This window comes from Cyclopterus lumpus, chromosome 14, assembly GCF_009769545.1.
Source record: "Cyclopterus lumpus isolate fCycLum1 chromosome 14, fCycLum1.pri, whole genome shotgun sequence".
NCBI lineage: Eukaryota > Metazoa > Chordata > Actinopteri > Perciformes > Cyclopteridae > Cyclopterus > Cyclopterus lumpus.
Window position 1 is genome coordinate 19,908,017 of NC_046979.1, and position 20,593 is coordinate 19,928,609.

A 20,593-nucleotide genomic window follows, 5' to 3' on the forward strand; every position below is an offset into this window, starting at 1 on the left:
TCATGTTTGTTGTGGTTCTGTTTTGAATTGATGGTGTTCGCACCGTATTTTAATTTCAGACCGGATAACGATGTCCCAGAGGGAAGCTGAACACCAGGATGCTTTTTAATAAGCCGTAAAATCATCAACAGTTTTTAATGTGAACCAGATTATATGCGCCTGTTAACGATTCATTTTGTGGGATTTTCTCACGGACATTTTGCTGTGCGATTTATGACTGTAACTGTGTCTCAATAGCTTCACTGATCACTTGCATTTTGTCTAAAGCTTCCTTCCTTTCTTTTTTAAACTGCAGACTCGAGTAACATTTTGACAAGAAAGCGTTCACCACTATTGAGCTTTTTGCACCTTTTGCATTAAACACAACAGCAGTTGTACTCGCCAGTCAAGTTCAAACCAGTCCAGTGTTCAATCCAGATGATCTTCATCTGATAGTTTGTGCCACCCCAAGAGGTCACAAAGGTCGGGCCGGTTTGAACAAACCTTGATTTCCTTTAGAATCCCACAAAGCCGGCCGCCTGCAGCCAGAGGGACCTCACCGTACAATACATCCCATACCGATTGATTTATTGTTGCATCGTCATTTTTCAACATCAGATTCACCAGCACGTCGGGGACAGCATTGTAGCATTTTGAAGCTCATTTTGGATTGTGTTTCAAATAGAATTATGATATTCACGTCGCGTGTGGAAACGCAGCGTGTGCCCTATCGTAGCAGTCGCTGCAGTTTGCCTGTCCGTACCGTGAGAGCGACTGGAACGGGTTAGAGGGATGAAAGGATCAGGGGACGGATAGAGGAGATAGGACACAGCTGGGGCGTTACATGAAAGCAACACACAGCCGTTCAGCCCACACAGTTGGTGTTGAGATCTGTTTTCATGTCGTCCCTCACGTCAGAGGGGATGGCCCGTCTGATCTCTGCCTGACACTATCTGTCTTCCATTCTAATCTGATGGGGATACCGCTGAGTACCTTTATTTTCTCCCTCCCTCTGGAGGGTTAAAGAAGGTATCTCTTCAACCCTCATGGGGTCAGTGTGAGCGGCCTGGATGTGAGAGAAAGTATGCGATTTTCAAAAGCAGGTCCTGTGATCCATCTGATTACAGATGTGATTTGATCGTCTTATTCTCACACAACTCACTGTTCTGCCAGCTGCTGTCATCACATCCATCTTTTTGATAGTCGATTCCCAGCACTCTAACACGGTTTAAGGGTTTCTTTTCCATTTTGAATAGAGGAATGCAGACCATCGCTAGTGCTTGAATGCATGAATAAAACTTCATTTCCAGATTTCATTACAGCTCTGGGCTCAAAAGATAAGAAAATGGTGAGCGTGCTACCTGTAATAATGTTGCCTAATTAGTGTGCGCTTTGAGATGTATAAGAGGAAACACTGAAGATTCACAGAATATCTCGCCATTTATTGCTGGTGTTTTTTTATGTGCTTTCAACATAAATAATACGCCAGTAATAGAAGCGAGCTTGTGGACTAGGTGTATTGAGCACCATTTAAAAAAAGGGAAAACAATCAAAGTCAATGCAGCAGCACCTGAGATGTTGCCTTTTTCTTTACCCACAATGCAACACGAGGGCCCCACTCTTTCCCTGGTCGTTATGAGCGAGGCCAGCCACCTCGGGGAGAAACCTCATTACCGATGTTTATATTCACAGTCTGCGCATAAAGCATATGTGATTTTTGGCATGAAGAGCTTCGCTCTCTCTTCGCCACCATTCCATCTGATACAGCACCCGCCGTCCCGTAGCTGTTGCACCTGACCCTTATGTTTTAATAATTATCACAAGGCACACACAGTTGTCCATATGCTTTTTCCCTTTTCAGCTTCAAACAACTATGGCAAACTAAAAAACCCTTCTATGGAAACATGCAGGAGAAACGTGTGGAGCTCACACATGGTTTGGTTGTTCTGAATCACTGCGTTGTCAACCTACTTCCCAGGATTGGGCATCGTATGTCTTAATTGCTGCAAAGCAGAACCCATTAGACATTTCAAAATTAGCACAGATCTGAGGAGAATTCTGTTACAACCCAGTAAATTACACTTTGCTTTTATCCGGTATCCAAGGTATTGTGAGCTTGCCAATACTGCAGTTACACAACTCCAACGAGCTGAATCATCACTGCCCCTTATCTGTCGGATTTTATTTATTTGCCCAGCTATGTATTTACACTGTCTGACAAATCCTGTAATTTGCATACATGTGTTGGTTGTTTTTTATGTGCTGTCAAAAGGAAATGGTTTTGGCTGTTTGATCTTGCTTGAGTTTAACAGTGGATGGCAGCCAACCAAACACAAGCCCACCTGGCTGTTCAGATGAAGCAGAACACACACACACACACACACACACACACACACACACACACACACACACACACACACACACACACACACACCAGATACTTTCCTCTAATTTAATTGTGTTCTTTCTGTCTCTTTCAGAGGAAGCGTTCTCCGCTCAGCACGAGGGTCTGAAGGAGGAGAAGGAATCCTTAACCAAGCTGCAGAAGGAATGCACTGCCAAGAGGTTTGTGTGAACCTGTAACTAGCTACTGCTTTATGTCTGCACAGAAAACACACTTTTTAAATGCATTCATCCCTGTCAGACATTGCCCAGATGTGACCCGATGTGTTGCTCAATCCCACTGAACTGCGATGGGACTACACCCTGCTCCCCGCCTCCCACCGCGCTCTTTCAAAACAAGGCGATGTTTTCGCGGCTGGCACTGCCTATTTATGTGTTCTCAACAGAGAGTTTGCACATTGTGCTAAAAATCCCGTTTGGCCTGTGTTTGCCTTGGCCTGCGGGGAGACGTGTTCGGCGGGTGCCGGCCCTGGATACAGCTCTGTTTGTCTGAGCGGTACCTGGCAGTCGCAGAGGGTAAACCAGAGCCCCAGGAAGGCCAGCAGGGGCCAAGAGACCCAGCAAACAGGAAATGAACACCGACACTCGTGCATCTGCCTAACATCCATTCTTTGGAAATATCTGTGTGTCGTCAATGTTTTTTCATGGAAGTGTTTCTTTTTAATTCAACTTTAAAAAAACTTTTAGCAAGGGAAAAGTTATGCTGAGCATGCAATCTTTTTGTCAACCTTTCCACATTCCTGTTTAATATTTCACATCTGCTCTGTTGGACATCTCACAACATTGGGGCTAAAAGGCAAAGTTATAGTAACGTAAGTTGTTGAATTGAGTGTGCTTTAAAAAAAAAAAAAAAATCATAACAGGGCCTCACTTTGCAATTCTAGATCCCAGAAGCCTAATTGAGGTGTTAAACCATCTCCCCTATTGCAATTTATTTATTTGTATTAACATTTTGTACTCTCCTTAAGTACTTCTATTATGCTACGCCAATACTGATTAACATTACCTGTAAAAAACACATGATAGGCTTATGAAATACAGTGCTTGGTTAAAGGTTCCCAACCTAACCTGGCTTGTGAACCTTTTTAGTAAAGCGGTGTGGGGCCCTTTGTCATGTTCCAGGGGTCAAAGAGTTGTCAGCAGATCCACCAACTATTTCCCCTCTAAACATCCCAGACGGTTTCATTTAGAGAACTGTGCAAGGTCAAAAGTGGTACAATTATCCAAAATGTCAATTAAATTGGATACTCTGAGCATTAATATATCAGCAAACAGCTATCTGCTATGTAAAGATATAGAGGTGTAATGTCCATCTGAGCAGAGAAGTCACTCTCCTTCTGTGTGCGCTGTAACCTGAGCTTCTCCTTGCTTCGTATTGGTGCACGTGCCACTCTGCACTGCTCTCATACGGGTAGCACCCTCTCTCCGGTTCCCCCTCAGGTAAACACTGTTGGCGCTGTGAACACCGTTAGCTTCTAGTCGCCGCCATGTTGAGAGCTGTTGAGAGGCAATAGAAATGCTCCCAATCTTGTATTTAACACCTTCAAAACAAATCTAAATGGTCAGAAAGGTGAATACAGACAGGGATAAAAGTTGGCACCTGCCAAATATAGGGTGAAAGGTCACAGTGGCAGGTTGTCTATTGGGCCCAATCTAGGGCCCAATAGACTAAACAACCTAACTGCATGAAGAGTAATTAAAACTACAGTAGCTCCACCTCAATAAGCTGTCAACAACACATTCCTTTACAAAATAAGTACTTTCACTTGAAAATGAAAATGTTTTATACTTCTCAATCAGTATTCTCATCTATCATTTCCATACATTTAGCCGACAATACTTTTCAATTCAGTTTATTTTGTATAGCCCAATATCACAAATTACAAATTTGCCTCAGAGGGCTTTACAATCTGTACACATACGACATCCCTGTCCCAGGACCTCACATCGGATCAGGAAAAACTCTCCAAAAATAACCTTTGACAGGGAAAAAAGGGAAGAAACCTTCAGGAGAGCAACAGAGGAGGATCCCTCTCCCCGGATGGACAGATGCAATAGATGTCATGTGTACAGATGAACAGTGTTACAGACTGATATACTTATGACCTTTACTGCTCATGGACTATTCTTTTAGAAGGTTGTCGTGGTACTTTCATTTAATTTAAGAATTAAGTGCCAGCATACGTGGTATTTGCCTATTTCAGTCAGTTAACGTGGTGATTAACACAAAGTCTTTTGTTTGTGACTATACTATACACATGTTTTAGGGAAAGGGTTTGAGAGGGGCTCGCACCTCAGGCTTAACCACTTAGATGAGGCAAAGTCTGCCGGACAGATGAGGGGTTTCAGATCGAGCGATCGTTACACACCAATCTGTCTCCTCTTTCGTGAGGCAGTCGAACACCGGGAAAGGAAATGACAAGAGGCTGCTAACCCAAGGCAAAGCCAAGTAGGAAATTCAAGTGTAAGGCGAGCAGCATGGATGGGAGGGTGCGTCACATTCGATAACCATTTCCCCCCCCCACCCCCCCTAAGAAATCTTCCTTCATCTGCATGAGTGGATGGACTGTTACCCACAAGTGGTTCTGGAGAGGACACCCACACACATTTTATACAAAGCAGCCCATCATCTGTGTTTCTCAGACATAAGCGGTCCCAGGAATAGATCCTGGAAGAGGCATGTTATATTAAATATTAATTTATTTTTGCTGCAGAAATTGAATAGATGTTTTGCGTCTGGAATGGGTTTCACACGACTCGATAGCGAGACTAATTGTACGTACACGGTCTTGTTTTCCATAGAAAGCCACCTTCACAGCCGTAGCCTTTAAATCTCCAGCACTCAGTGATCTGACATTGCTGTTGGCTGTGGAAGAGACATCTAACAGGACAGTTTTAAGCACATCGACAACCGCTTCAGTATCAGAAATGCTTCTGAGACTAAAATTCTGGATCTGGTTTCCGAGTCTGTGCACCGATCCTGCCCAATCGGCACATGTGCAAACCAGTACTGCACACCTGTGGTTAAACAGTCTTGTGCATAATATTTTTGATACATAATGATGCTTTCAAGCTGTAGTCAGTATGAATTTGTATTGGGTAAATTATGACGTTATCATGTGTTCAAATGTAATCTTGTAAAATGTAGATTTTTGTCAAGAAACTTGAATGAATAGATATTAGAGAGGGAGTTATGACCCGTTTTAACTTTTTATTTTAGGTATCGGCCGATACAAAAGTTCAGGTATCGAAATTGGTGTAGAGAAGGAGATGACGGCATCGTGACGTCTCTATATTGATTGACATCTCTTCACCCCGCCCTCGAGTGCGGCTGCACCAATCAGTTACAAACACCTTTAGTGTTCCGTTGTGTTCGGACAACACAGTGAACAAACCCTTTTGTAGCAGAACACCGGCCCTTTGTGGCACCCTAAAACAATATACTGGACACTGTTATTGTGTCAGCTAGAGATCTGAGGTGTGTACGAAGGTGGACTTTTCTTTTGTGAGGTTGTAGGGAATGTACTGCTTTGTTTAAAATGGAAAGTTCAATATATAGTAGCTTAAAAAGAAAATGATTACAGTAAATTGCCCTAAATTGACACCCTGATCAGTCAGCTCTCATACATTCAATGACCAACATGAACCTGCTATCACACATCGTTGTGCTGCATGAATCAACTCTCCTCTTATATTTGTGGAGCAGTGACCAGTCTGGAGGAGATCCACCACTCACTGCATTCTCCCCTCCATCACCTCCATCTCCACTCCTTCCCTTTACGATCTCCTCTCTGCTCTCCGAGTGTCCTCCACTCGTGACTCTGCTCATTGTGTCCGGTGTTTGTCTCCCCAGAGAGCAGTTCCTCAAATCCAACGCCCAGCTCACGTTCCGCTGCCGTCAGCTCCTCTCCGAGCTCTCCTACATCTACCCCATCGACGTGGTGAGTTACACCCGCCGGGTTCCCCGGTGCACAACACATTTGTTGACGAGGCAACTGCAAATACTTATCTGCTGACAGAAGCGAGGCTTTGATCGGGCTGCGATGGCGCAGATCCTTTCCAATGGGATGTCTAATTCTGCATGTTAGGTCTTTTGAGTCATCACCTATCTGTTTAACGTGATCAACACTACAGTCACTCTGTTTGGCATACAAAGCAAACATTTCCTATGCCGACACCACTGGACAAACCATTCAAAGCAAGTGTCTCCTTCACACCAGGTTTTCATCGTCTTTAAAGCAAACCTCTTATTTATACCCGCAGGCCAATCAGTCGGATTATGTCATCTGCGGAGTGAAGCTGCCAAACTCCGAGGACTTTCAAGGTAATGTGTTATGTGCCTGCTTGTGTGTGTGTGTGTGTGTGTGTGTGTGTGTGTGTGTGTGTGTGTGTCAGGGTTACAGGAGGACACGCTGTGGTAAGGCATGCAGAGGAAATGTTTGGCCTTAGCTTTAACGCTGGAGGATTATATGTAAATGTTTGATGAATAGAACCCCGTCTGAAGGCCGATGAGCTCATACATACAGCATCTATGAGATCATACCGTTGGCAACTATACGTGGCAATTTGGCATTATTGTGCTACGGTATTACAGTCTTCAACGTGCATAAATGTCATCATTCTATAATCACTGGCTCAGCGTGCCATTTCAATGCATAAAAGACATAATTACATAATTGTAATCATCAATAGTTTTACTAGCAGGGAAAGGTTGACATTCCTCTTAACTTTTTTTTATAGCTCAGAACTAGCCAAAGTAGACCCACATATCAACGTGTCCTCCGATACTGTGTGTGGGATGAGCTGGTAATGATGGAACACCTGTGTAATGACTTTCCTGCGGCAAAGACGGTCTTTGAATTCAAATGAACAGGCACGCACGCACAGGTATTTGTGCCTGTGCTATTCTTTGTTCTCCTCCTGACAGTAGGTACATTTCCATCCACCTGTTTTTAATGGCTATTGTCAATTTGCGCAACAAAAACAACAAAAAAGGTGGATACGCCGATAATTAGAAAAGACATTTTGAAATATCACAAAAAAGTTGGAGGAGGAAAAGTTTGTATTGTTAGAAGTGCAACATTTGGAAAGAAAAAAAAGGTTGACTCTTTACTGCTCGACACAAATTGGATGTGGCCTTACACTCATTAATATGTGGAAGAAACACAAATGTCATATTTAAGTCCAGTTTTTCACTGAGATTCCACTGGCGCTCTTTTAATTTTCATCTTGTTGCACCCTCTTTTTCTGCAGTGGTATAAGGGTTTACCGACTGTAGAATTTGCACCACTTCTTATCCCGAATAACCAACTCCTTATAACCCGTATAGTGGCATTCCCCTTGCCTAATTTCTCTTAGTTTGGTTCACACTTGGAGGGAAGTTTGGCTGCAGTTTCAATTGCATCAATTGATGCATCGTCCATACAGTAAAAAGAATAAATTCAGAAAATATCAGCCAGTGTTTCTGTAAAGCATAGTGCCAACAAAGAGGAGGGAGAGGGGCGCATATGGATTTAGTAGGAAAAAAAGAAAGATAGAAGAAAAAAAAGTAAGGAAAGAGTTTGGTTTGCATTATTCTGTTTTTGTGAACACTTTCTGATCTGCTCGTGGACTTTGACGGAGGAGCTGTTCAGACTCCCACAGTCTCTCGGAGTCTCGTCTCGAGATGCTTCTGTAACGGGTCCCACCACCTCTAGAGAGACACAGCAGCAATAAACACTCAATGTAATATCAGAGACGCAGTGTTGGGCTTTGCCAGAATGCGGTTTCAGCCACCCTTGTTGGTTAGAGTGAGGTTCACGCTGGATGCAACGGGAGAAATGCAATTTGCTGTCACGGCGAGGTGACGACTTCATGACCTCTCAATTCCCGGGATTGAATGGCCAACGCATGGTGAGCTTTTGGTCTGCAGCACTTGTCTGACGCCGAGAACACAGCCGCCACTGTCCCCTCAGCATTCTCCAGCTCTCCTTCCTCACAGCTGGTGAGACCCGGCGGGCCTCTGAAGCCCATAACTCAACAAAAAAAATACCACTCCCGAATCCCCTGCTGCTGCACTCCACCTGTTGCAGCATATTTCAACAGCACAGCGGAGCGCGCAGTAGTGACAGCAAGCCCATTTTATGTTCGCAGCAATCGCTCGTTCCCATAAGGCGGAGGTCTGCTTCTGCCTCCCGGTCCTGCGTAGGTGGACCCCTAGCAGTGAGTAGAACCACCGAGCATGTGCTGTGGCGGAGGATGAAAGGCCTAACAGAGAACATCCGAATGCATTTACGGCTAACTACCTTTGCCCTCCCGGTCAGGTGGCTTGTTGTTTGTGCATTCTAGAGGAGGGCTGTCACGCCATCCAGGTAGCCATTAATATTCACCCTCTAACATTACCGCTGGGGCATCTTGCAAAGGGCGGATCCCTTTTTTAAGAAAGAAAGGATGGAGAAGCATGTGTTTTACCCTCTTCATTTAACCCCCTGTTATCTTTGGTGTGAGGTTTGCCCCAGGAAACAGCCTGATCATGTCTAGAACCGCCCACAGGAGGAGGATGTTCCAAATTAGAGACCAGGGTCGGGGTTAGTTGGAGTCCTAATCCCGCTGGGGGTCAAAGTGGAGCTTCAGTGTTTTTACATTTAACTAAGCTTCCCTTGTCAGCTCAGCCTGACAAGATACCAGCAGTCTCCACTTGCACCCTAAGGTGTCCTTTACTTGACATTAGCGTGTAGCATCCTCCAAAAGCACCAGAGGCACAATAAGCTGTTTACTCCAGGTGCTTTATTATTATTATTATTATTATTATTTGTGGTGCTGTGGACAAGAAAATGCAAGGTGGGAAATGAGGTCATGTGTGAAAAGACAGTTTCACCACTCACTATTGCCACAGTTTATTATTTCGGCGCATTAATATGAAAACCACGATGATTTTAAGCCTCGAGCAGCCGCTGTTTGAGAATGTGAAACCACTTTGTGTGTCGTCTGGAAACCAGTCCTCCTACTTATAAAGCGAGATGGTTTGACGTCCAGTTTTCCACTCAATCAGTTACTCGAGCTCAGAGGGAATATTTATACGTGATGCTTTTGCTTTTTGAGCACATATCGGAAAGATATTAGGTATACTTTGTTCGCCCTGCCAACTTTTTTTTTTATCTCTTTCAAAACACTATCCCACATGATGGCAACGGCTCCTCTTCCCGTGGATACGGGAATCTTGGGTCGGATGTTTGTTTGTACATTTTTTGTTTGTGATTCTCAAGATGTGGACTTGGTGTATGTAAATGGAATTTTTGTGAGACATTGCTGACTGCTTTGAAGTTGTTGGTGTGATAAAATACCTTTTGGTTGATTAAAGGTTACGTTGTTTTTAATTTAATCTGCATTGGCTTATAGTCTTGGAGGCTTCGGTGTGTTGATGCAGTTCACCTTAAACCACCTTTCTGCTCTTATCTAATGTTCGATAACCGGATCCTCTCTTTTGCTTTGTCCCCCGCAGCAAAGGATGATGGGAGCCTGGCTGTCGCCCTGGGTTACACGTCGCACCTGGTCCTGATGATCTCGTGCTTCCTGCAGATCCCTCTTCGGTATCCGGTGATCCACAAGGGTTCTCGCTCCTCCATCAAGGACACCATCACTGACCGACTCACTGAGAAGGAGAGAGAGTAAGTGGCTCAATACTCAGTTTGTCTTCCGGTGCAAACGGATCCATGTACATGTAAGGTTGCTTTTCACTTTATCTTGAAGTGAATTCACCAAATGATTTTGGAGGTTAAAGATCAACTCGCACCTCAGAAACGCTGTGAGTGAATATCTTCAAATGTGGCACAGACGTCCACTTGGAGTCATGGATGAGCTGATTAGTTCTGTGTGGTCACTGTGTCACAAAACACATTTTTTGCTATAACTTTGACAATTCTAATTCCAATTATGGAATTACACAAATGTCAAATAGGATAAAATGATGATGTGATCACATTTTGGACAGACATGAATTTAAACTGCAACTCCACTGGTTGGCGAAGGCAAACACCACAAGGTGGTAATTCTAGAACTAGAGATAGTTCAGGTGTTTTGAAGTGGGGTTGTATGAGGCACTCGTTCATCGTCTGGTAGTCAGGTGGCAACCTCCAGTTCTGACGAGTGAAGCCAAAGCGGAAGTGTCTTAAAATGTGCATTCTCTCTACTGGCCAGCAGGGGGCGACTGCTCTGGTTGCAAAAGGAATGTATGGAAGAAAATATGATAATGACTCTACTTTACTTTATTCCCTCAGTAAACATGAGTTTATGGTCTCAAGCTATAGTGTCAAGTCTTCTTCAATACAGCATGATGGTCATTTAGTAAACGATGGTCCATTTAGAGTCAGATAGCCCATAAAGCAGGGTATGCTTTAGGGCGGGCTTACTGTGATTGACAGGTCGCTGCAGCTACCAGAAATGTAGGCGGTGTTTCTATGTCAGTCCTCCATATTCCAAATACGGTAACTTCTGTTCATCGGTTGGAAAAAACCAAGATGGTGACGGCTAAATTGCCGAATTTATGGCTTAAAAAACACGACCACCAATCTACTGTAGTCCCCCATGCATGAAATAAACTCTTTTCCAACATCCTCTTATGTATAAAGGCTATTGTGGAAAATTGGCAGTTTATACCAACATGTAAAGGACTTTAACAGACTATGGCAGCACCCAGTGGTTTTGGCAGCCGTTGTAGTTGTATTGTTGTATATAGGGAGTAACACTAAATCAGGGCTCGACCGTAAGGGTTGCCAGGTTGCCATTGGCGACTATTTTGAGGAATTGGCAACCAATTCTTGTCACTTAACAAGTTGATAATGTGCTCTGTCTCATTCCGGGGTAAAATCTCCCAAAACGTGTTCTACTTTCACAGATCCTCCCTCGCATGCTTTTAAATCTTTACTTGCTTATTGAGCGAAAATTAGTTTTATGTTATTATGCCTAGTAGCTTTTTCCTCAAATAATTCTCCTAAATAAATAATAAATGATCCTTTTTGATTTTGTAGTAAATCCGTCTGACTCGGCCAGTGTGTTCCTCACCATCCCGTCGGTTGGCAGTTCAGTGTGAATACGTCTTCACTCTTGTAACACTTGCATTGTTGGATTTGTTGCATGGACCTCGTCGTGCTCACAGGAAAGTCTCGATGGTAACAAAGTCTGTGGAATCTGATTTGAATGCTCACTGGAAAATAAAATAAAGGCTGTAAAATGGAACGAGCATTAATCAGACATCTCAGCTGGTACTCATTTCCAACTGCAACCGTCAAGGTTAAAACAACACTCGACTTGTGTTACTGTTTATAACACTGTTAACAAGAAAGTACATATGTTAAAACCTAGAGTAAATGCTGAATGTTAATTTTCTTTCATTATCACCGCTTCATGATCCCGCCGCTCTTTGATTTCCACCAAGTTTATTACATTTTAAGTAATCTATCAAAGCACGAGAGCCACATCAAATAACTCTGTGCTGCCAGATCTCAAAGACCTGAGTTATTGTAGTCAATACATTGCCAGCCTTTTTATGCTGTTATTCTTTTTTTGAGGCCCTGTATTTAAGATTAAAACGGATCATAAACTCAGATATTTAATAGAGTATGTCTGAAAATGCCTTAAGTGCGTATTTGCCAACTACTTTGACTGACCCTACCACATGCTGAGTAGCTTCTGGGGATACTAAACATATATATGTACCTTGAAAAGGCCTCAGAGCAGTCTGGATTTGTCTCTTTGTGAGATCTCTGCGTATGTTAGAGTCTGTTAAAGGCTACATTCACACTGCAGGCACAAGTGTCCCACATCAGATTTAGTCTTCACTGCATTATGCCGTTGAGCTGCGACGTAGTCCGCTGTCTGTCAGCATTGAAAGCCTGGCGTGATGTCGTTGTGACACTCGAGTCTGAAATCGGCAGTAACCTTACAGCTGTGGGTGTAGCAGCCCAGTGTGTCAGCGAGTCAGTGCTCCAACTCCAAGACCCGAGCCAAGCTCCGTGGTTGTGAGCATAGACTGCATATAAGAAGTGGACGTAGTCGTCGTGACGTCACCCATTGCTTTTCTTTACTGCAGTTTTGAAGCGTTGAGTTTGGCAATTTTGCCATCTTGGATCACGGTTGTCGTCAGCCACTTGTGCGCTCTGACACCTCTTCCACACACACCTTCAAACAGTGGCAGCGGCCAATGCTCCACAAAAGGCCCTCATTTAGAAATGTGGCCCCCCTTCCCTTCATCCTCGTTATCTTCTGCTCACATTAGCTGGCATCCACAGATAGACGCTTACTTCTCCTGCCTCCGTGGTTTCTTTTGTACGACAGTGTGCTGCGTCCATGCTATCGTGGTCTACGAATGCAGGTCAGTTCATGACCAGTTTTACATTGGAATCAGATATGAGCCACATTTAAAAAATGTTGTGAACCACAAGACAAAAAAAAAAAAAAAACCTGATTTGAGCACTAAAGTGTGAACGTGACCTAAAAAAAGAGCGATGTGACCTGATACAGTGCCTGTCCATCTACACATGGATTTATCTTGTCCGGTTCAGAGTGGAATCCTGGGTAAACTAAGTCACAGTGACTGCAGTAACCAGTTCTTCCTCTGCAGAACACAGGAGGGTCTCTATTTGTCATCAACTCACCCCTCATCTCACTCCAGTATCCGGTGTTCCATTAGCTGCTGGTAGCTGCGCTACACATTTTGGAGTCAACAGTTGACCTCATTGTTTCATCTTTCTCAGGTGTTCTATAAAGAAGCTCTGCTGAGACTGTAAATCAGTCACACCAGGGGCGGTCCACTTTGCCTCCTGGCTTCCCAGCAGAACTATTCAGATTTGATAACACTATGTTGACGTGGAGAGTGGCAGATGATGAACTTAGAATGAAACCTCTCCAGGGGCTTTTGTTGGGGTTGCATGTCATCAATTACACAGACACTGCAATTACAGCGACAGCCAGAGGGATTAAATTATTATTTGTGTATGTTATGGTTTCGTAGCTATGCATCAAGAAAAGAAAAAGAAAAAAAGAAAAACTGCGTTATGATGATTGCACACTTGGGACACAATCGCTCAGGTATGAACCATACGTGCATATTGACATTCCACACATGCAAGACCACCTTCAATGAGTGTGAGCGGGGGAGTGACGGGATGAAGATGATGCAGTCACTGCTGTGGATGTGGGTGAATATAGAGTTGAGAAGTCTGGGTGGGTTCAAAGAGTCATGCTTCCCTGTTAGCTCTTCCATTATTCCCGATATTCTGTTTTTACTGCGCATGGCCTTGTTGACGTATATATATTCCAGTCCTTTTTTGTCATGTTTTCATGTAAAGACATTTCACACATGTTCTATGGGGTGTTTATTTCTGGGAATCTGAACCAATAGGAGCACTTTGAGGGTCACTCGCCGTGTTTTTCTGGTGCGACTTGGGGTCGTTTGAAACCTGGCTCATTACAGCAAATGATTTAAATTAATAGGAGAAGATAAGCAGGCCACATAGCAACATTAAAATATGGTTGTTATAACAGGACTGCAGACCAAGGAGCTTCACCATCCCTTTGTTTCCGTTCTCAGCAGTAGCATGGTGGACGGGGAAGTATCCTCACACAACGGTTCTTATATGGCTCCTTCCTCATTTAAAAACGCTGAATGAGAACAGCTTCTCCCAGCTCCTGTGTTTACAGCACCTCATTGTGCTCTACTTTCCGTCCAAAGCAAATGACTTCTTGTCCTGGGCCGAGGGAGGCACACGGCTATGACGTGTAAATCAGCACTGACACGTCTACATCCACATCCACATGTGTCGCACTTAAAAGACAAACAGCCGGGAGAAAGTGTGTGAGGAAAAGGAGAGCCGTTATCAGGCAGCGCAGTGATGGAGCGCCCGTCTCCTCTGTGTGGGTGATTATGTCACGGCAACAGCCGGAGGGGCTCACTGGGAGTCGCATTCCTGGTTTCTGCCATGCAGGATATTTACACCCAGCAAACGAAAAATAAACTCAGCGACTGCGTGGCTGTTGAACAGACGCGACAGTCCCGCTTCGCTCTTAGGTGTCTCTGAGTGGGGCCGAGCGCTCTAACAAACTTTCACTCCCCCCTCCCCCCAATCACATGTTTATGACCCCTGAGGTCCCGGCGGGCTGCAGACACGCACCAAAATGATGTGTGGGGAGACGGAAAGCAACTAGCCGAGCTCTAAAAGTGTACAAAAAAGGGGTGATTAAAGTGTCGGAAAGAGGCAGCCAGCGGTGATAAGTGAGGTGGCTCGGGATCGGTTCCTCAGAGCGTGGTAGGATTAGCGAGCAGTCGGTCAATTATAATGCCGTGCACATAGGAACTGTACGCCGTTTATGCATCCTTAAAGTAGGGCTCGGCATTCCACTTTTCTGTGGCTCTGCTGCAGCACCAGGTGTGGATCCAGATTTCGGTAGCTGTTACAATCCGACATGAAATCCCTCATGTTGATTTCTCAGAGCGCTGAATATAGTTGAGCAAGAATCCTTACACCAAGCATTGGACATTTCATTCTTTTTTTCGTTTTGGCTGCCTTCTTCCATGCAGTCTGATATTTTTGACGCAGGAAAAGACGTCACGGCATGTGTTGATCCGAACTGAGGCCCTCTCAGAATGTTTGAAAGGAAGGTATGGAATACGACTGGTCTGTTTGGCACCCTGTATGATTTGGTCTATTCTGGATCACAACCCCCTCCCCCCCACACACACACACACACACACACACACACACACACACACACACACACACACACACACACACACACCTCTCCAGTCCGAGACGTTCTCTGGACTCTTAACGACATGTTGCGCCCACATTTAGTCCCGTGGAGAGCCTGGTTCCAGTGTTTCTGATTGTTATGGGGGGGAGAACGAGGGAGATGCGATCCAGATGTCCAGTGTCTGATTGAGACCAGAGCTCGGCCATTAAAAAGCAAGCGCTGCCTCATATATTCGTTCGGCCCAAAGTATTGAAGCAAATCAGGTTGTTGTTTTTTGTTTTCCTGCTCTTTTATCACGGTTTAAGGAAAAGAACGATGCACTGCGTGGTCACTGCTTGGTTCAAATGCAAAATAAACTGTTGGTGGAGGGAGGGAATGTGAACGCCAGGGAAGGGGGGGGGCTTAAGACGAGAGGAACCTGTGAGCTCCAAGAAAAGAGGTTATTGTTCCGGGGCTTCAGCAGTTTCATGTCTCTTAACATAGACCATGTGCACAGGAGGAGAGGGGGAACTGCTCCCAAAGCAACCGGTCCTGCACGCCAAAGTACAGAAAGGTTTGAGCATCCTGCTGAAAGGCACATTGCAGAGGAAGGCCGACACACGCAAGAAGTCAAGTTTGGCAATCACTGAAGGGGATTAATTGGCTGTAGGAAACGCTAGCGTTGGTAATGTTGAGAAATAAGCAAGCGTAAACTAGATTAAAATGAAAGTTGATTGCAGCACTGGCTCAATCAATCAAGGAAGTCGCCACCTCGGCAACATTTACCCTTCAGGCCTCCCTCTAAAGCCACTCCCCCCAACTATGATTATGAACCATATAAACTGTATATAAGAAGTATACCTCGTCGTTGTGACATCCCAGTTGGTTTCTCGTCTGCGGTTTGGCATTTTGCCGTTGCCATCTTGGTTTTGTGCAATCATTGAACAGAAGTGACCCTATTTGGTCTGCGGAGGAGTTATGGTGACGGCTTCATGGACCTTTTGACTCCAACTGGACCATAACCATACATCATGCTGTATTGAAGAAGACTTGAGTCTAGAGATTGAGACCATAAACTTATGTTTACAATGTTTACTGAGGGAATAAATCAAGAGAAGTAGACGATGGCCAATTAGAGAGAATGCAAATTTAAGGCACATCTGCATTGGCTTCACTATTCAGAACTGGAGGTTGCCAAATGATAATGAAATGATTGGACGGGCTTATTAAAGTCATGCCACAGATGCAGCATTTAAAAAAAAAAATCCTTTTCTTTGATTAATTAATTGCTGACTGGATGTAAGAAGAGTTTCAACAAACGTTTTGAAGACGTTTACCAACCTTAGATTAAAAGGGTGAGTTCACCCAAATGACGTGCTCAGACGGGCTTCCTCTCTCACCCCTCGTAGGTATCGAGCCATGCAGACAGATCAGATTTTCATCTCCGGGGGTTTTAAGACGTCCGTCTGGGCATTTCTGCTCCCACGCCAATGTTGTATGATGTCGGTCAATGGGATTTCATTTTTTGGCACCTGATCAGTGTCTTTTGAATGTCGATGGTTTCACCACATTCTGTCCTACAAGACAGACTCATTTCATTTTCCTCCAATTGGAATTCAAGTCATCCGTATTAAAATGAATATTAAGTTTTATTATCTGATGAGAATCATTTGATGTTGAACTGTGTTTTATAAGAGACGGCACATTGTCTGGCATGATAGAATAACTCATTGTTCAAGCAGTGTGATGAGCACATGGTGGTGCTTCAACTGCATAGTTACTGTGTTTTTCATAGAAGAGATGAAAGACGTGATCAACTTGGGAGCCAGCGAGTTTGAATCAAACTCCAGCGAATCCATCATTACTTAGGTCTGTATGTCAACTACAAAGGCACCCTGGGACTGGACCGACTGTTTACTTGTCTTCTGAGGGTTTCTGCCAAATCACTCAAGGACAATTGCATGAATACTATGTTTATGATAGTTCTGAGAAGAAGCTGAGGAGTCTCTTCTAGGTTGACAGGTTGATCTCCTTCATCTCGGAGCCCTGCTGTTGCGCAGCTTATTGGAGCAGTCAATGTTCATACTTCATTAAAAAGATAATGAGAAGCATCTGCGCTGAATGGCTTTCTGAAGGATGCGGAGAATTTTTAATAACAGTGTATTCTTGTTTGTGGGTTGAGGGGGAAACATGAACGTACCTGTCAGTTTTCTTTCTTCAGTATTTGCTCTCTTTTTTTAATTTATTTTTTTGCCCATGCCCAGATATGTCAAACACTATGAGATGGATCGGCATAGGGTGTTGCACAGACATTCATAGTACCCTGAGGATGAACCCTGCAGACTTGGCTGACCCCTGACCTTTCACCCAGCGCCAGCTTGAGGTTGACGTTTGAGGTTTTACGTCGAACGTTTCTACATCCATGGGTTGGATTGCCATCAATATTAATGTCCACCTTAAGGAGGAATTTTAGTGATCTTCTGACTTTATATTTAGCCCCATCATCAGGTCAGAATTTAAATTTAAACACTTTGGTTTATGACCAAATACATGCAGAATAATCACTTTCCCATCAGCCTCTGCTGCACTTTGTTTCAAAATCCCATTTTAGATGAAATATTGTGGTGTCGCAGACTTTAGAAAACTTATTTTGTTTGTTGCAGATCCCTGGAATAAATAACCATTCCATAAATGTATTACGCCCTCTAATATCGCAAAACATATCACATTAGCACCATCAGTCTTCAGCCTTATTATCATTATCATTATCATTATGAGCATGCCTGTGGTAGTATTTAGCTCAAAGCACTGCTGTGCTGGAGTTCAATCCCACCGAGCAGCTTGCACAACGGTGGACTCTTGTTTGGAGCGCAGCTATGGTCATGAAAATTGGTGTTGACCAGGAATATTAATCCTAAATCTGTGTAATGATCTTTTGATTTACGATCAGGTAGCATGTCGTGTTTTTCCTTCTTTTCTTTTTGGTTTGCGTTGGGGATAAAGTGATGGTCCGCTAAGTTTTTGCTCTGTCTGCTGGTCAGATTGAGCTCCTGCTCTGCTTGGGATTTAAAAACAATGGAAGAAAACAAATATAAAGTTGGGAGAAAGAATATATTAAAAGGGGAGCCCCGGGGTCAGCAGACCCCTGGATATTCTTAAGAGCTGTGATGAAAACCCAATATGACAGAGCGAGCAACCGCCACATCGCTCAGGAGGCGCTTTAATGTCGCAGGCCAAGATGGCGAAACGGTTATACCGGGGTCCTAAGTGCAGCCGCGGTCATTAAAACAGCATTCACTGACAGATGCTCAGTGTAATCATTTCTCAGATATTGAAAATTACAGCTCACTGTGATTTATATAGTAACCGCTGCCATTAGAGCCTTGACAGTTACAAGGCAGGTGTTTTTTTTTTTCTTCTAAAAAGCAGGCCCAGATGATTTATGGTCCTGTGCTGTTTGAAATTGCACATTAAAGACATTTGCGTACACGCACACGCGGACAAACATGCACACACACACACACACACACACACACACACACACACACACACACACACACACACACACACACACACACACACACACACACGCGCGCACATGCCATTAAAACAGGGGCTGTACGTACTGGCCAAGCCTCGCAACACGTGAGCCAGAACTGTTGTTTTGCACGTTTGGAGTATTAATTAGGATGTCTAAACAGGCAGGCCAACACATGTGGCGACCCCAGCCTGTGTATACATTACTGCAGGTCAGCCGGTCGCGAGGAGTCCTCCCACCGTTTTTCTCGTGAACCACGGTGAAGCTGAGCACGACCACCCACCTGCATAGCTGTGTCCTCCTTTGTACACTCCTACATTTAATACAGTGGACCCAAGAGGGAAGAGACGGGAGTCCATGTTTCAATATACATGCTCTCCATAGTTTTCCCTTCCTGACCTTGTGACCTTCTCTAATAGACTACTTTAACAGGACTTCCTGTAGAGACGATGGTCATTTTAACTATTAAAAAAACAGAGCTTAGGTGGACTCCATTTTGGCTCCCACATTGTGGTGAAACTCCAGACGCCAATGTCGGCTTTTAACACGGCTGTATGCGCAACGCACAGACTTGTATACCGAGCTTTAACTAGAGTCTTTGTGCCGCAGAGACCTCAGCGCTTCTCTTTGCTCAAACAGCCTACAAATGTGGCCGCTTTTTAACCAGAGGGTGTAAAAGGCTGCCGACACCTGCTAAGAGGCCCGCCGGGGCGCAATGCTCGGAGACGGTGGAGACACTGGTGGTGGTGGATCACTCCGAGATGAAAGACGCAACAGTCAGCCTGCTATTAAAAGATCCCTCAACAGGAAGAATCAAATCATTTCATCCAAAAAGCAAATGGACAGGAAGAAAGAGCAAAGGACTTTCTATTACTCACCACTGTAGCTATATGTTTATTGGTTGTATCCTCCCTTTTACAAGAGTACTTCCTTTTATATTTGAAAGCTGCCTGTTTCTAGACCGCTGCCGTTGGAGAGCTGGCAGACCGGGGGGCACGTATGCTGGCTCATAAAGACGATGGGACTTTCCTGCGAGATGCAGCTTTTTGTCTTTTTACAATGTCAGGGCTCCACACTTATTAATTACATATTTATTGTGTCTGCGCTCAGAGCCAGCAGATATCTCGTGATGAGATTGCTCTGGAGGAGAGGATGAGAGCTTTTTAAATGTTTTTTATTCGAGAGGTTTACTTGTGCTCTCAACTCACTGTCATTTCCTTTTTTTTCTCCTCCCAGTGCACACAGAGTTTAATATTAGCTAAACGAAAGCACATTTCATGTCTCAGCAATGGAGTGGGTGTGTTGATTATGGCGCCTGTCATATTCGGTTTGCTGTGTTAGTTTCATGGACACGACCCTTCAACAGAGTCGCGGCCGAGGGGAGCAGCGGAGGGATGTGCTGACGGAAGAAACGGCCTGATTGAGGGAAGTGAGGAAATCTGAGGAGGAGCTGCTGAGATAAAGATGATTGCATTTGATTTATATGTACAACAGAATTAAACAACCAACAGAACAAGAGGCGAAAGCAAGCATGAGCTCATTTGGGAACAACAGAAAAACAATCAGTGCCTCGAACCGTGCGTCTCCTCCAGCCCGCGTGTGGATCGCTCTGTTTATTGGGCGACTATGGGTCAGTGGTTAGCATGCCCGTCTTTCAATCAAGGGGTTGGCAGTTCAATCCCCGCCCTAGTCGATGTGTCCTTGAGCAAGACACTCAACCCTGCATTGCTCCCCGTAGCTGTGTCTACGGTGTATAATGTAAAGTGTCTTTGAGTATCTTGAAAAGCACTATATAAATTAAATGGATTATTATTATTATTATTATTCTGGACCCTCGCTCCTGATGGAGGGATGGGGGTACACTGGTTTTGACTTACTCCTTCAGGAACTGTAATTTATTTCATCCTGTTTGGTGTGCAGGACCGCTTCAGTTTATGCTGCCGCCTCTGGCTGAGTGATTAAAAATGG

General features: G+C 44.3%; 1 protein-coding gene across 2 annotated transcripts in view; it reads left to right on the top strand.

Moving 5' to 3' along the window:
• uvrag (UV radiation resistance associated gene) overlaps window positions 1-20,593 on the top strand; it is a 78,251-nt gene that overhangs the window by 20,261 nt on the left and 37,397 nt on the right. For both annotated transcript variants that reach the window (XM_034550189.1, XM_034550188.1), the window contains exons 9-12: window positions 2,460-2,544; window positions 6,236-6,323; window positions 6,646-6,706; window positions 9,863-10,028. In XM_034550189.1, the coding sequence (XP_034406080.1) occupies window positions 2,460-2,544; window positions 6,236-6,323; window positions 6,646-6,706; window positions 9,863-10,028 (400 nt within the window). The remainder of the gene's footprint in view (window positions 1-2,459; window positions 2,545-6,235; window positions 6,324-6,645; window positions 6,707-9,862; window positions 10,029-20,593) is intronic.